This window comes from Mastigoproctus giganteus, chromosome 8 (genome assembly GCF_048544385.1).
Source record: "Mastigoproctus giganteus isolate SK-2022 chromosome 8, ASM4854438v1, whole genome shotgun sequence".
In the NCBI taxonomy this organism is placed as follows: domain Eukaryota; kingdom Metazoa; phylum Arthropoda; class Arachnida; order Uropygi; family Thelyphonidae; genus Mastigoproctus; species Mastigoproctus giganteus.
In genome coordinates this window covers 225,040,690-225,053,898 of record NC_143582.1, presented here as the reverse complement: position 1 = coordinate 225,053,898, position 13,209 = coordinate 225,040,690, and the positions used below count along the sequence as shown (strand labels likewise).

At 37.4% G+C, this 13,209-nt stretch overlaps 1 protein-coding gene across 1 annotated transcript in view; it reads left to right on the top strand.

The window, feature by feature from the left end:
* Positions 1-13,209, top strand: part of LOC150082374 (uncharacterized) — a 60,105-nt gene that overhangs the window by 28,910 nt on the left and 17,986 nt on the right. The window contains exon 5 of the mRNA XM_090380528.1: positions 626-744. Coding sequence (XP_090236654.1) covers positions 626-744 — 119 coding nt within the window. The remainder of the gene's footprint in view (positions 1-625; positions 745-13,209) is intronic.

Below are 13,209 nucleotides of genomic sequence, written 5' to 3'. Positions count from 1 at the left end.
CTTCCACAATAACAGAGAAAGTTTGTTCTAACAAGCAGCCACCTGCTAGTCTGAAGACTTACCTACCCCAGGTCTTTTCATTTTCCACTACCCTGGAGGTAGTACCACACAATTGGTACATTAGTCTGGGATTACTGCTACCCATATGCAATACCTCACATTTGTCATTGTTAAACTTCAACTGCCCTTTCTCAACCATCTGCCTAATTTTTCTAGATCTTGTTGATTAGATCTTGATTACTGCCATTAACCACTCTGCCAACCTTTGTATCATCTGAAAACATCCTTGCATTATTCCATTATTACATTGTTAAATCCATTATTGTATATCTTCATGCTGTCTTTGGAAGCTTCAATTTTCCTGAAATCTATGAACAAACTGTTTTTTTCATTAATTCTTTATAGTTTAAGAGAACTACAAGGAGATGACTTTTGTTAGTACTGTCAACCTTGGACCAAAGTTTTCTCCAAGATTTAGTAAATGTTGAACATGGAATATTGCTGCATGCTAACTATTTCTGTTGCCGTAAACGCATCTTCAATGTTGATAACTTTTAACAGTTCTATAAGGCCTGTATTCCTGTCTTCTGTTTTTTTCCAAAATTGAAATGAAAAACTTTTGCAGAGTTATCTCTTCAGACATTCTAGAACCTTTTGATCCATGGGCTGGATCATGCATTCAAGTTCTTCACAATTGGCATGTAAAGGAAGGACTGTTATCCAGAAAGACAATAGCCTTTTCAGGTAAGTTTATTTTCTTAAAGTGTTTATAGAAGGTAGAAATCCATGAAAAAAAAACATTCTTCAAATAATAGAGTCTTTCCACGTGCTGATTTTTATGAGTGATAGCAAACTAGTAAAGATGAACAATTTATATTTTTAAAAGCTTTAAAATTAATTTATTTACCAACAACAAAGATCAGCAGTCTGTGAATTCCAGGCGCATTGCTGCAGACAGTTACCATGATCTCTCTCTGTTTGGAATTTTTGTATCCTGGTACTGCAGGTTCCTTTTTTTGGCATCGTTTGTGCAGGTAATATCAAGTAATTTAGACCTGATTCATCCATACTATAGAGTTGTTCACCAATCAATTTTTTTTTTGATAAATTACCTTAAATTTTCTGTAAATTTTTGAGCAACATGCTGATCAGCAGATAATCTCTTCCCCAATATGCAATATGTGAATATCACGAGATTTTCTAATGTCCAAACCATCCATCACTAGCTGTAAAATCTTGTGTATCATCAGGCTTTTACTTTGATGCTGCTTTTAGGGATCCACTGATTAGGGTTCCATGTCATATTGTATTGTCTATTATCTCCAATTTTGGTTTCTTTAAAAGAGAGGAAGAACATATTTCCCTTTTGAAACAAATTGAGTGCAAAATCCTTTTTATTAGCATTAGCATTAGTAGAGGCATTTGATGCAAGAAAGCAAGCTTATGCAGCATCAGCCAAAAAAAAAAAATAAAGTAAAATAAATAAATAAAAAATAACCACTTCCACTTCACCCCTCTGTTCGTTCGAAATACCTGTCCAGCTGAGCCTTAAACTTATTTAGGCTATCAACTTCCACGACAAGGGATGGAAGTCTATTCCAGCAACCAACCACCCGCTGGCTAAAGGCAAATTTCCTCACGTCTATCCTACATCTGTCTTTCCTCAATTTGAATTTATGCCCTCTCAGGTGATTATCCTGAGCAAGAGGAAGAATCCCATCAGCATTGAGCATGCTCAAACCATTCAAGGCTTTATACACCTCTATCAGGTCACCTCGCCGGTGCCTAGTCTCCAGACACTGTAATTTGCAAAACGTAAGCCTTTCTTCGTAAGAGCACCCCTTTGTTCCATTCACTAATCTTGTTGCCCTTCTCTGTACTCGTTCCAGCATCTCTACATCCTTCTTGAAATGAGGCCTCCAGACCTGTATACAGTACTCTAGGTGCAGTCTGACCATTGCCTTATACAAGGGAATAATCACCTCCTTATCCCTGCTAGAAAAATTGCTATATATCATCGACAATACACCATGAGCTACTCTTGCAGCCCGTCTGCACTGCTCAGAAAACTTCATATCTGCCTGCACAATCACCCCCAGGTCCCTTTCATTCTCTACCACTGTCAGTGTAGTACCACAGAGTTGATACGTTGCTCTGGGGTTGCTGTTTCCCATATGTAGTACTTTACATTTGTGAATGTTAAACTTCATTTGCCACCCCTCAGCCCATCTGCTCAACCTTTCCAGATCCTGTTGCAGTAGCATAGTGTCAATAGTGTCCTTGACAACCTTCGTATCGTCTGCAAACTTGGCCATTAAGCTTGATATACCATCATCAATATCATTTATAAATACAGAAAACAATAATGGACCCAATAGTGAACCCTGAAGGACTCCACTAATAACATTAGTCCACGATGAGCAGTGTCCATTGATTACCACTCTCTGTCTTCTCCCCCTCAACCACCCCCTTTATCCATAGCAGCAATTTGCCTCCAATGCCACACTGCTCCAATTTGTGCAGCAGTCTTCCATATGTAACAGTATCAAAAGCCTTTCTAAGATCCAAGTATATAATATCAAAGTTATTCCCTGCATCCAGTTCTTTGTGACTGCATCATAGTATCCAATCAAATTGGTCAGGCAAGACTTCCCCTTAACAAAACCATGCTGTGTTCGAGCTATAACTGCAGTGCTTCTTTAACCAGTGCTTCCATTAATTTTCCTGGAACAGAAGTTAAACTCACAGGTCTATAATTACTTGTGTCAGCCTTTGATCCTCCTTTGTGAATTGGGGTCACATTTGCACATCTCCAGTCCATGGGTACTTCCCCTGAGTCCAAGGAAGCTCTCATAATTATGGCTAAGGGTTTGCTTACTTCCTTTGCTGCTTCCTTTAATATAACTGGATGGATCCCATCCACCCCAGGTGCCTTTCTTGTATTTATCTTCAACAATTTCTCCTCCACTTTACTCTCAGTTATTACAAGATTCTCTAGCTTACTGCCAGAGTTGAATACACCTCTGGCATCCCCCTCACTGAATAACTCCTCATGTGTGAATGTCGATGCAAAATATTCATTCAGTTTGTTAGCTACCTGAGCTAACAAACTGAATGAATCTCAAACTGAAACTCATCAACAGTTGACCCATCGATATCAAGTGGACCAATCTGATTCATCCCCTTCCTTCTAGAGTTTACATAAGTAAAGAACTCTTTGCTGTTTTTCTTTGCATCCCTTGCCAAAGATTTCTCGTAATCTGCCTTCGCCTGCTTAACCTCCTTTGTAACTTGGTTACAGATCAACTTGTATCTATCATAGGCTTCTGTGTCACGTGTTAATTTGTATGTATCCCATGCATTTTTCTTCTCTGCCATATGTCTCATTAGTTCATCTGACATCCACTTAGGCCTAAACCTTGAACAATATTTCTTAGTTGGTATGTAAAGCCTAGTAGCTTCCAAGATACGTTCTTTGAATGCTTGCCATTTTGCTTTTGCTGTTGGTAACATCATCAGTTGGTCCCACTGTATAGAATTTAAATACTGTCTCAGTCCATCGTAGTCGCCTTTACGAAAGCAATAACCCTTCCCTTTACCCCTAATGGTAGTTACCTCTTTGAGTAAATCCCACTTCAGCACACTGTGATCACTGCCACCTAGTGGTTCATTTACCTGCAGATTCTTAATGCATGAAGAATCACTACTGATAATCAAATCAAGAGTATTACTCCCTCTAGTTGCCTCCTGAACATGCTGATGTAGAAAACAATCATCCAATAAATCCACAAAAGCCTTGCTAGTGTGTGAGTGACCAGCCTCCAAATTCCAGTCAATATCTGGGAAATTAAAATCCCCCATTATAAAACTCTCTGATTTACTGGCCCACTCTATTTCCCCGTACAGTTTCTATTATACTCATCAGAGTCATTAGGCCTATAGCACACTCCTACTCTCAATTTTGATTTACCTATGCTTATGTCACACCAAACTGACTCAACACTGCACTGTCCAGCGATGTCAACTGGCTTCACTTCCTTGGATTTTATGTGTTTTTTAACTAATAGCATAACCCCTCCTCCCTTCCTATCCTGTCTATCCTTTCTGTAGACGTTGTACTCCCCAAATTCCAGTTCTGCATTCCTTATATCTGTGTGACACCACGTCTCTGATATCCCAACAATATCTGCCTTTGATGTTTTGAGTAATACCTCAAATTCATCAATTTTATTTACTAAACTCCTAGCATTAGTGTACACGCAAGTATACATGCACCTGTTTCTATTCTTAGCTACCCTAACACAACCTATGTGTTTATTTGTACCCCAATGATTCCCAGCAGTCTCTGAAATATCTTGCATCTTATTTTCCAGGCTGCGGCTCATTCCAATAGAAGCAGTGCAAGAATCACTTTCACCTCTGCCAGTGGCTACTGTTAATCTATTAGTCCTTGTATCCTCCCAATCTAGCAGTTTTCCGACCCACCTAACACTGCCTCGATAGCATCAGCAAACATTCTTGCACCCTTTCTATTTAAGTGTATCCCATCCCTGTAGAAGCAGTCTCTCCTGTTAATGAGTACAGACCAGGCTGAAAAAAATTCTATCCCTTGAGCCTTGCACAATCCTTCCAGGGCCGAATTGATCGACAGGGCTCTCATCATATACTCCCTCCTATCGTGTCTGGGCAGAATTGCAGACACTTTCAAATTCAACCCTAATTCACGGCTTTTTTTCAACAGTGACCTGTACTTGTTAAGTAATTCCATCATTGTAAAATCTGTGATTTGCAGCACCTGGAGAGTAGGTACATGCGAGGTGATTTGAATGAGGTGTATAAGGCCTCCTCTTGCTCAGATTAAGAATCTGAGGGGGCACAGATTCATATTGAGGAAAGACAGTTGTAGAATAGATGTGTGGAAATTTGTCTTTAGCAAGTGGGTAGTTGATTGGTGGAACAGACTTCCATCTTTTGTTGTGGAAGTTGATAGCCAAAATAAATTTAAGGCTGAGGTGGACAGGCATATAGAACGAATGGTGGGGTGAAATGGAAGGGGTTTTATTTTGGCTGATGCTGCATAAGCTTGCTTTCTTGCATCATATGCCTCTACTAATGCTAATATTTGTTTACATTTTGCCATTAGATCTTTTATTCTTTTTTTTTTTTTTTTTTTGTCTTACAGTTGTTTCACCCACGCATAATTCAATAGCCTTTTTTCAAGAGATTCACTTTTATTGAGTCTTTTCAGAACATATAATAGTTTTCATCGAAACAACTCTCTCTTATTTTTTTTTCTCAACCATATTTCATTAATTTATGAATTTATTAAATTAGATATAATTACAATAACAATAAATAATTTTACTGCTGCAAATTATGGTTTGGAACAAACACATAGCTGGCCTCTTGGGAAGCATAGGTGGGCACAGTGTACTACAATGGCCTACTAGTTGCAAGCCTAGTGGAGCAGTGCCCATAGCAGTATGCTTTGGGCATCAGACATTATCTTTGAAAGAGGGGAAATGGGAATGACAGTTACTCCAGTGAATATCAGTTGAGCAGAAGTTGATTAAAATGGTTCAACTGAGTTATTTCCTATTGAAATAATAGGTGTCTCCTCAGTGATTGATTAAATTTTATATAGTTTTAAAAGGATATTATGTGGAATAATATAACTTGTATAGGTAGAGCACCTAAATCCTGTATATGAGTTTTATAAAAATTGAGTTTATTTCAGAACTAATATAATGATAAAAATACACTATCAAGCACAATAGTAGTTGCTGGCAATTTTGACTGGTAGTGCCTAAATAAAATAGTTTTTTTTTTTAAATTAGAGAATTGCTTTTCCATGATATAAATCATGTAGAGGGTCTGCCTAAACATTTAATTTCAAGTTATCACCATATGACTAATGAGAATGTTTTTTTATAAATTACTTATAGGCACCTATTTCTTCTTTATTACGAATAAATTAATTTCATTAATTTCATCATGAATAAATTAAATTTTGAAAGAATTACTATTTCAGCTGTTTTATTTCCAATTGACACAACATGGCTTACCACATTCACTTTAGTCTGCAATGCAGGGGACATTGCTTTAAATAAGATACTGATAGTACATTTTAAAATTTAAGTAGAATGTCACTTCTGAACTCTTTGAGAACAGATGCCCCTATATGTAAGTGGAGGTGCCTCCGTAACCAGGTGGGCAGGAGCAGCAGTGCATAGCACACGCTTCTTGATTAGACCGGGGTACGAGCCCATGACCACCAAATACGGAGGATGCGGAAAGGTCAGAGAAGGACCACCGCATATCCCCTGAGTAATATGGCCTTAGTTGCTAATGCTCCTAAAAAAAAAAAAAAAAACAAATAACAATATGTAAGTGGCAAAGTTTAGCATGAAAATAAAATTTCTAATTATGACTGCAGCATGAGATCTGACAATAAAGTAACCAGGCTAATTCTCTAAAAGAGTATTCTTTTAATAACCTTACTAGGTGTGGTCACCTTCAGAGCATTCTCATTCTGACTTCAAACATAGTCTTATAATCACAGACAATATCCAAATGACCCATGTTATGCAGTACCAAATCCAACCCACGTTACATAGTATCAAATCCAAATGACCTATGTTACACAGTACTAAATCGAAATGCCCCATGTTATACCATCCCAACATAACCATAATTCTTTGAAATATTGGGACCACCAAATAAATCGAAATGATGTGTGTTACAAAGTACAGCATGTTATAGTAGATAAATGTAATACTTGGAGGTTTCTATATAGTTTGTAGCAGAATAATTAGTATCAGAAGAGGCCTATAAATTTATAGCAATAAAAACATGTTTTAATAATGTGATTTTATTACATAGTATGTAACGTAATCTAAAAAAGGCATAGTCTGTACTTTTACTAAATAAGGGGATTAGTGTAGCATTATTCTATTGATCTCTTAGTTGTGTATGTTGTTTTTAAATTGAATTTAGGGTAAAATTATCTCTGAGACTAGAGCAGCAAAGCAAAGGGTTCTGAGTAAGGGTGTAAGGTGTATTTAGTGTCAGATGGCACCAGGGGTTCCCCCATATCTGCGTAGTTGTCATTGTGGGTGTACCACCTTCTCTGACCATCTTTGAAGTCTGTTGAAGTCATTCTGAAGGAATACTGCTTGTTCATTAATAATTACCAATCTTTGTCATTTGCAAATTTTGACATCATGCCTTCTATCCCTTCATCGATGTGATTTATGAAAATGAGAAACAACAGCAGTCCAAGAACTGATCCTTGAGGGACCCACCCCTGACATTACACCAATCTGAAGGATTTACATTAATCACAATCCTCTGTCTTCTGCCCTGCAGCCTCTCAGCAATCCATCTTAGAATCCTACTAGTAATTCCAACCTGTTCAAGCTTATATAGTAACCTCTCATGAAGGACTGAATCAAATGCTTTGCTAAAATCCAAATAAACTATATTGAGATTGTTCCCTAAATCCAGCTCATGAGGAACTGTGTTAAAAGAGCCTACTAAGTTAGTTAAGCATGATTTTCCCTCAACAATGCCATGTTGTTGTTCTTCAGAATCCCATATATATCTAAATGTCCCTGGATTGCACTCTTAATCACTGCCTCTAAGATTTTTCCTACCACTGAAGTCAGACTGACTAGTCTGTAGTTACCAACTTCACTCTTATAACTGTTTTTATGTACTGGCAATACATTGGCACTTCTCCAATCCAAAAGAATCTCCCCTAAGTCCAAAGGGTAATTATGAGGGCACCTTTGGATGCCCTCATAATTACCTTCAATAGTTCAGTACACTCCCTTGCACTCCCTCAAAACTATAGGGTATATGCCAACAACTCCAGGAGTCTTACTTTCCTTTATGCTCAAAGGTTTTTCTAGTACACAATCATCTGCTTGTTTGCTAGAAATAATCAACAGTTTGTTTCTAGTAAACAAACAGTTCTACACCCATCAGGCCGATATAAAGTTGATAATGAAGGAAACCCTTTTCTTTTATTCTGCCTTACTGTAAAGTATTTTAATGATATTAAATAACCATCCAACTGATCAGCCACATAACTGATTCTATATGAATGAATAGTCTGGTTTGGTGGATGCTTTATGCTATTTCCAAAGTCCATTAAATTGGTTTATTAAAGGGAAGGTTTACTGTATATGATTTTAACTTTATATAATCTGTAAATACTTTTCTTGTTTGGTTAATGTTATTGCCTCATTTACAATGACATACAGACAGTAGTTTATTTTTTTTATTTCGAAAAGTCCTTTAGAGCCAATGATATTCTGAGAGAAATACCATTTCCCTCAGAAATGGTATTTCTCTCAGATTTTCATTGTTAGTAATTATAGTATTCCCTCATAGTATTGTAATAAAGGCACTTTTCATATGAATGGTAGGGGAATAGAAAATAAACAACAAAACATGCTTTATTCTTCCACTACACACTATGTCCGAAAAGGTGTTATCATCAATACTTTAATGAAACTCTGATAAAATGTTCTCTTTTCTTTTTTTTTTTTTTTTTTTTTGATTATTAATTTTTTTCTTTTTTTGCAGTCATTCTCGTTTACCTTCTCCATTACCAAAGTCTTCAATATTTTCTCTCTTAACTCTCAGTTTTGATGTTATTTCAAAAGTTCTTAACAGTAAAATGACAAATAAACGGTCTCTAAAAAGAAAAGAGAAACAAGGCTCTTCTAATTGTGATGTAGAGAAAAACATGGTCTCCATTGAAGTAAGATATTTAAAGGCTGGTCTTAATGTACTGGAGTCATGCATTGAGTAAGTTAAAAAATATTTATATCTCTTATATATGTACCATTTCTTTTTTTAATGATAATTTTAAATTAGAAGAAATATCTGCTTTTATAAATATGTAGCTACATTCTTCTGTGTAATTATGCACATCATCATCATCAGCCATTTTCAATCCACTGCAGGATGAAGGCCTCTCCAGCAACTTTCCAGTTCCTTCTGTTTTGCGCACCCATCTATTTACTACCTACAAACTCTTGAATTTCATCTTTCAATCTCTGTTGTTGTCTTCCAGGTTTTCTTTTAGCTCCTCTTGGGTACCATTCTGTTATTTTCTTAGTCCATTTGTCATCATGTCTTCGAGCTATGTGTCCTGCCCAAGTCCATTTCAGTTCTTTAGTTTTGATAAGAATGTCCTTTACTGGTGTTTGCTGCTTAATCCATGTGTCTCTTGTTATCCAACAGGCTGATTCGTAATATAATTTGTTCTATTCCTCACTATGTAGCTTTCAGCTTCTCTTCCATTCTTTTGGTGAGTGCCCAAGTTTCACTTCCATGTCATGGTGGGGAGTGTACATTGGTTGATTATTTTATGTTTCAGACCAATTAGGATATTGTTCCTCAGTATGTGACTATATTTCCTGAATGCTATCCATATGAAATTTATTCTTCCCTTGACTTCCACCCATTTATCATTGTTATACCTAACGACTTGTCCCAGATAAGTATATGAATCCACCTTTTCAATTACTGCTCCTTCAATGATTATATCTCTTTCTGTGGTATACTTGTTCAACATTACTTTTGTTTTAGCCATATTTATCTTTAGTCCAAAATCCTTACTAACTCTGCAAAACTGATTAAGATATTCCTCTGGCTTATGATCACAATGTCATCTGCAAATCCCACCAATCCCAGAGTTAGTTTTGCTGTCACTAGGAAGTTCCAAATAATCTAAGGCAGCTAGCCAACCAAACTAAGCATTCACTCCTCCAGAGTCAGACTGAAGGTAAAGCCCTCATGGGTAGCACAGTTGGTAGAATCGCTGACCTCCCCACACTCAATGAAAAAGACCTCAGTTCGAGTCTTGTTGATAGCATAAACAATTTTTATGGGCCTTTTTCACAATGTGGCTGAGTTAGTCAGTCTCAGGCGAGGATAGCATGGTTTTTTCTTCCAGAAACTCAGATTTTTCATCCAGCAAACATAAAATTGACCACACAACACATAATTTATATACAGTATACACAGAGCAATATGGCTATAGTTGCCGATGCTCCTAAAACCCTACTATAACAACTGAAGATAAAAGGCCCACCGAGAAAATTAGAACTTTAGGGCCCCATATATACTTAAAACTTAATATAAAGTAGATTTGTATGGTTAAAAAATTAAATAGGACAATTAGTTATATTTCCTTTATTATAACTCAAATTAGCAAATACAATTGGCATAAAAGCAAAAAAATAAACAAATTATTCCAAATGTATAAAAAATAAATAATTCTCTTTTTTTATTAAATAAACCAGGTACAAAAACAAATCTTCAATAATTTTATTAAACTCCATTGAATGTACAGTAGTACATCCAATCTTGCTCTATATTCATTATCATTAGAGCCTGTAAAATTTCTTCCCTCAAGTTGGCATGTAAACTCCATTTTATTTTTTTAATATTGAAAATACACATTCACATGCTACTTTTGTGCGGACAACAGTGTCAATATATATTTTTATGCCATTTATAAATTAGAGTACGTGGAAATATAGGCGCCTCCGTAGCCAGGTGGGAAGGAGCAGCAGTGCGTAGCACATGCTTCTTAATAAGACCGGGGTTCGAGCCCATCACCACCAAATACGGAGGATGCGGAAAGGTCAGGGAATGACCACCGCATATCCCGGAGCAATATGGCCTCAGTTGCTAATGCTCCTAAAAACCAAATAACAAACAAACAAACAACAACGGAAATATGCACATTGTATCATCTAATAACATTTAAATAACTAATATTAAATAACTAATAACATTTAAATAGTTGGCACTAATGATATCAAGAGTAGGAGACCGACAGAATTGCTTAACAAGTACAGGTCACTGTTGAAAAAAAGCCGTGAAATAGGGTTGAATTTGAAAGTGTCTGCAATTCTGCCCAGACACGATAGGAGGGAGTATATGATGAGAGCCTTGTCGATCAATTCGGCCCTGGAAAGATTGTGCAAGGCTCAAGGGGTAGAATTTTTTTCAGCCTGGACTGTACTTGTTAACAGGAGGGATTGCTTCTACAGAGATGGGATACACTTAAATAGAAAGGGTGCAAGAATATTTGCTGATGCTATCGAGGCAGTGTTAGGTGGGTCGGAAAACTGCTAGCTTGAGGGGAGACAAAGACGAATAGATTAACAGTAGCCACTGGCAGAGGTGAAAGAAATTCTTGCACTGCTTCTATTCGAATGAACAGAAGCCTGAAAAACAAGATGCAGGATATTTCAGAGACTGCCGGGAGTCATTGCGGTACAAGTAAACACATGGGTTGTGTTAGGGTAGCTAAGAATAGAAATAGGTGCATGTATACTTGCGTGTACACCAATGCTAGGAGTTTAGTAAATAAATTTGATGAATTTGAGGTATTGCTCAAAACATCAAAGGCAGATATTGTTGGGATATCAGAGACGTGGTGTCACACAGATATAAGGAATGCAGAACTGGAATTTGGGGAGTACAACGTCTACAGAAAGGATAGACTGGATAGGAAGGGAGGAGGGGGTTATGCTATTAGTTAAGAAATACATAAAATCCAAGGAAGTGAAGCCAGTGGACATCGCTGGACAGTGCAGTGTCGAGTCAGTTTGGTGTGACATAAGCATTGGGAGATCAAAATTGAGAGTAGGAGTGTGCTATAGGCCTAATGACTCTGATGATTATAATAAGATACTGTACAGGAAAATAGAGTGGGCCAGTAAATCAGAGAGTCTTATAATGGGAGATTTTAATTTCCCAGATATTGACTGGAATTTGGGGGCTGGTCACTCACACACTAGCAAGGCTTTTGTGGATTTATTGGATGATTGTTTTCTACATCAGCATGTTCAGGAGGCAACTAGAGGGAAGAACACTCTTGATTTGATTATCAGCAGTGATTCTTCATGCATTAAGAATCTGCAGATAAACGAACCACTAGGTGGCAGTGATCACAGTGTGCTGAAGTGGGATTTACTCAAAGAGGTAACTACCATTAGGGGTAAAGGGAAGGGTTATTGCTTTCGTAAAGGCGACTACGATGGACTGAGACAGTATTTAAATTCTATACAGTGGGACCAACTGATGATGTTACCAACAGCAAAAGCAAAATGGCAAGCATTCAAAGAACTTATCTTGGAAGCTACTAGGCTATACATACCAACTAAGAAATATTGTTCAAGGTTTAGGCCTAAATGGATGTCAGATGAACTGATGAGGTATATGGCAGAGAAGAAACATGCATGGGATACATACAAATTAACACATGACACAGAAGCCTATGATAGATACAAGTTGATCTGTAAAGGTTACAAAGGAGGTTAGGCAGGCGAAGGCAGATTACGAGAAATCTTTGGCAAGGGATGCAAAGAAAAACAGCAAAGAGTTCTTTACTTATGTAAACTCTAGAAGGAAGGGGATGAATCAGATTGGTCCACTTGATATCGATGGGTCAACTGTTGATGATCCTGCTCAGGTAGCTAACAAACTAAATGAATATTTTGCATCGACATTCACACATGAGGAGTTATTTAGCGAGTGGAAAGCCAGAGGTGTATTCAACTCTAGCAGTAAGCTAGAGAATCTTGTAATAACTGAGAGTACAGTGGAGGAGAAATTGTTGAAGATAAACACAAGAAAGGCACCCGGGGTGGATGGGATCTATCCAGTTGTATTAAAGGAGGCAGCAAAATAAGTAAGCAAACCCTTAGCCATAATTATGAGAGCTTCCTTGGATTTGGGGGAGGTACCCACAGACTGGAGATGTGCAAATGTCACCACAATTCACAAAGGAAGATCAAAGGCTGACACAAGTAATTATAGACCTGTGAGTTTAACTTCTGTTCCAGGAAAATTAATGGAGGCACTAGTTAAAGAAGCACTGCAGGATCATTTAGACAAGACTTCAGCTATAGGTCGGACACAGCTGGTTTTGTTAAGGGGAAGTCTTGCCTGACCAATTTGATTGGATACTATGATGCAGTCACAAAGGAACTGGATGCAGGGAATAACTTTGATATTATATACTTGGATCTTAGAAAGGCTTTTGATACTGTTGCACATGGAAGGCTGCTGCACAAATTGGAGCATTGTGGCATTGGAGGCAAATTGCTGCTGTGGATAAAGGGGTGGCTGAGGGAGAGAAGACAGAGAGTGGTAATCAATGGACACTGCTCGTCGTGG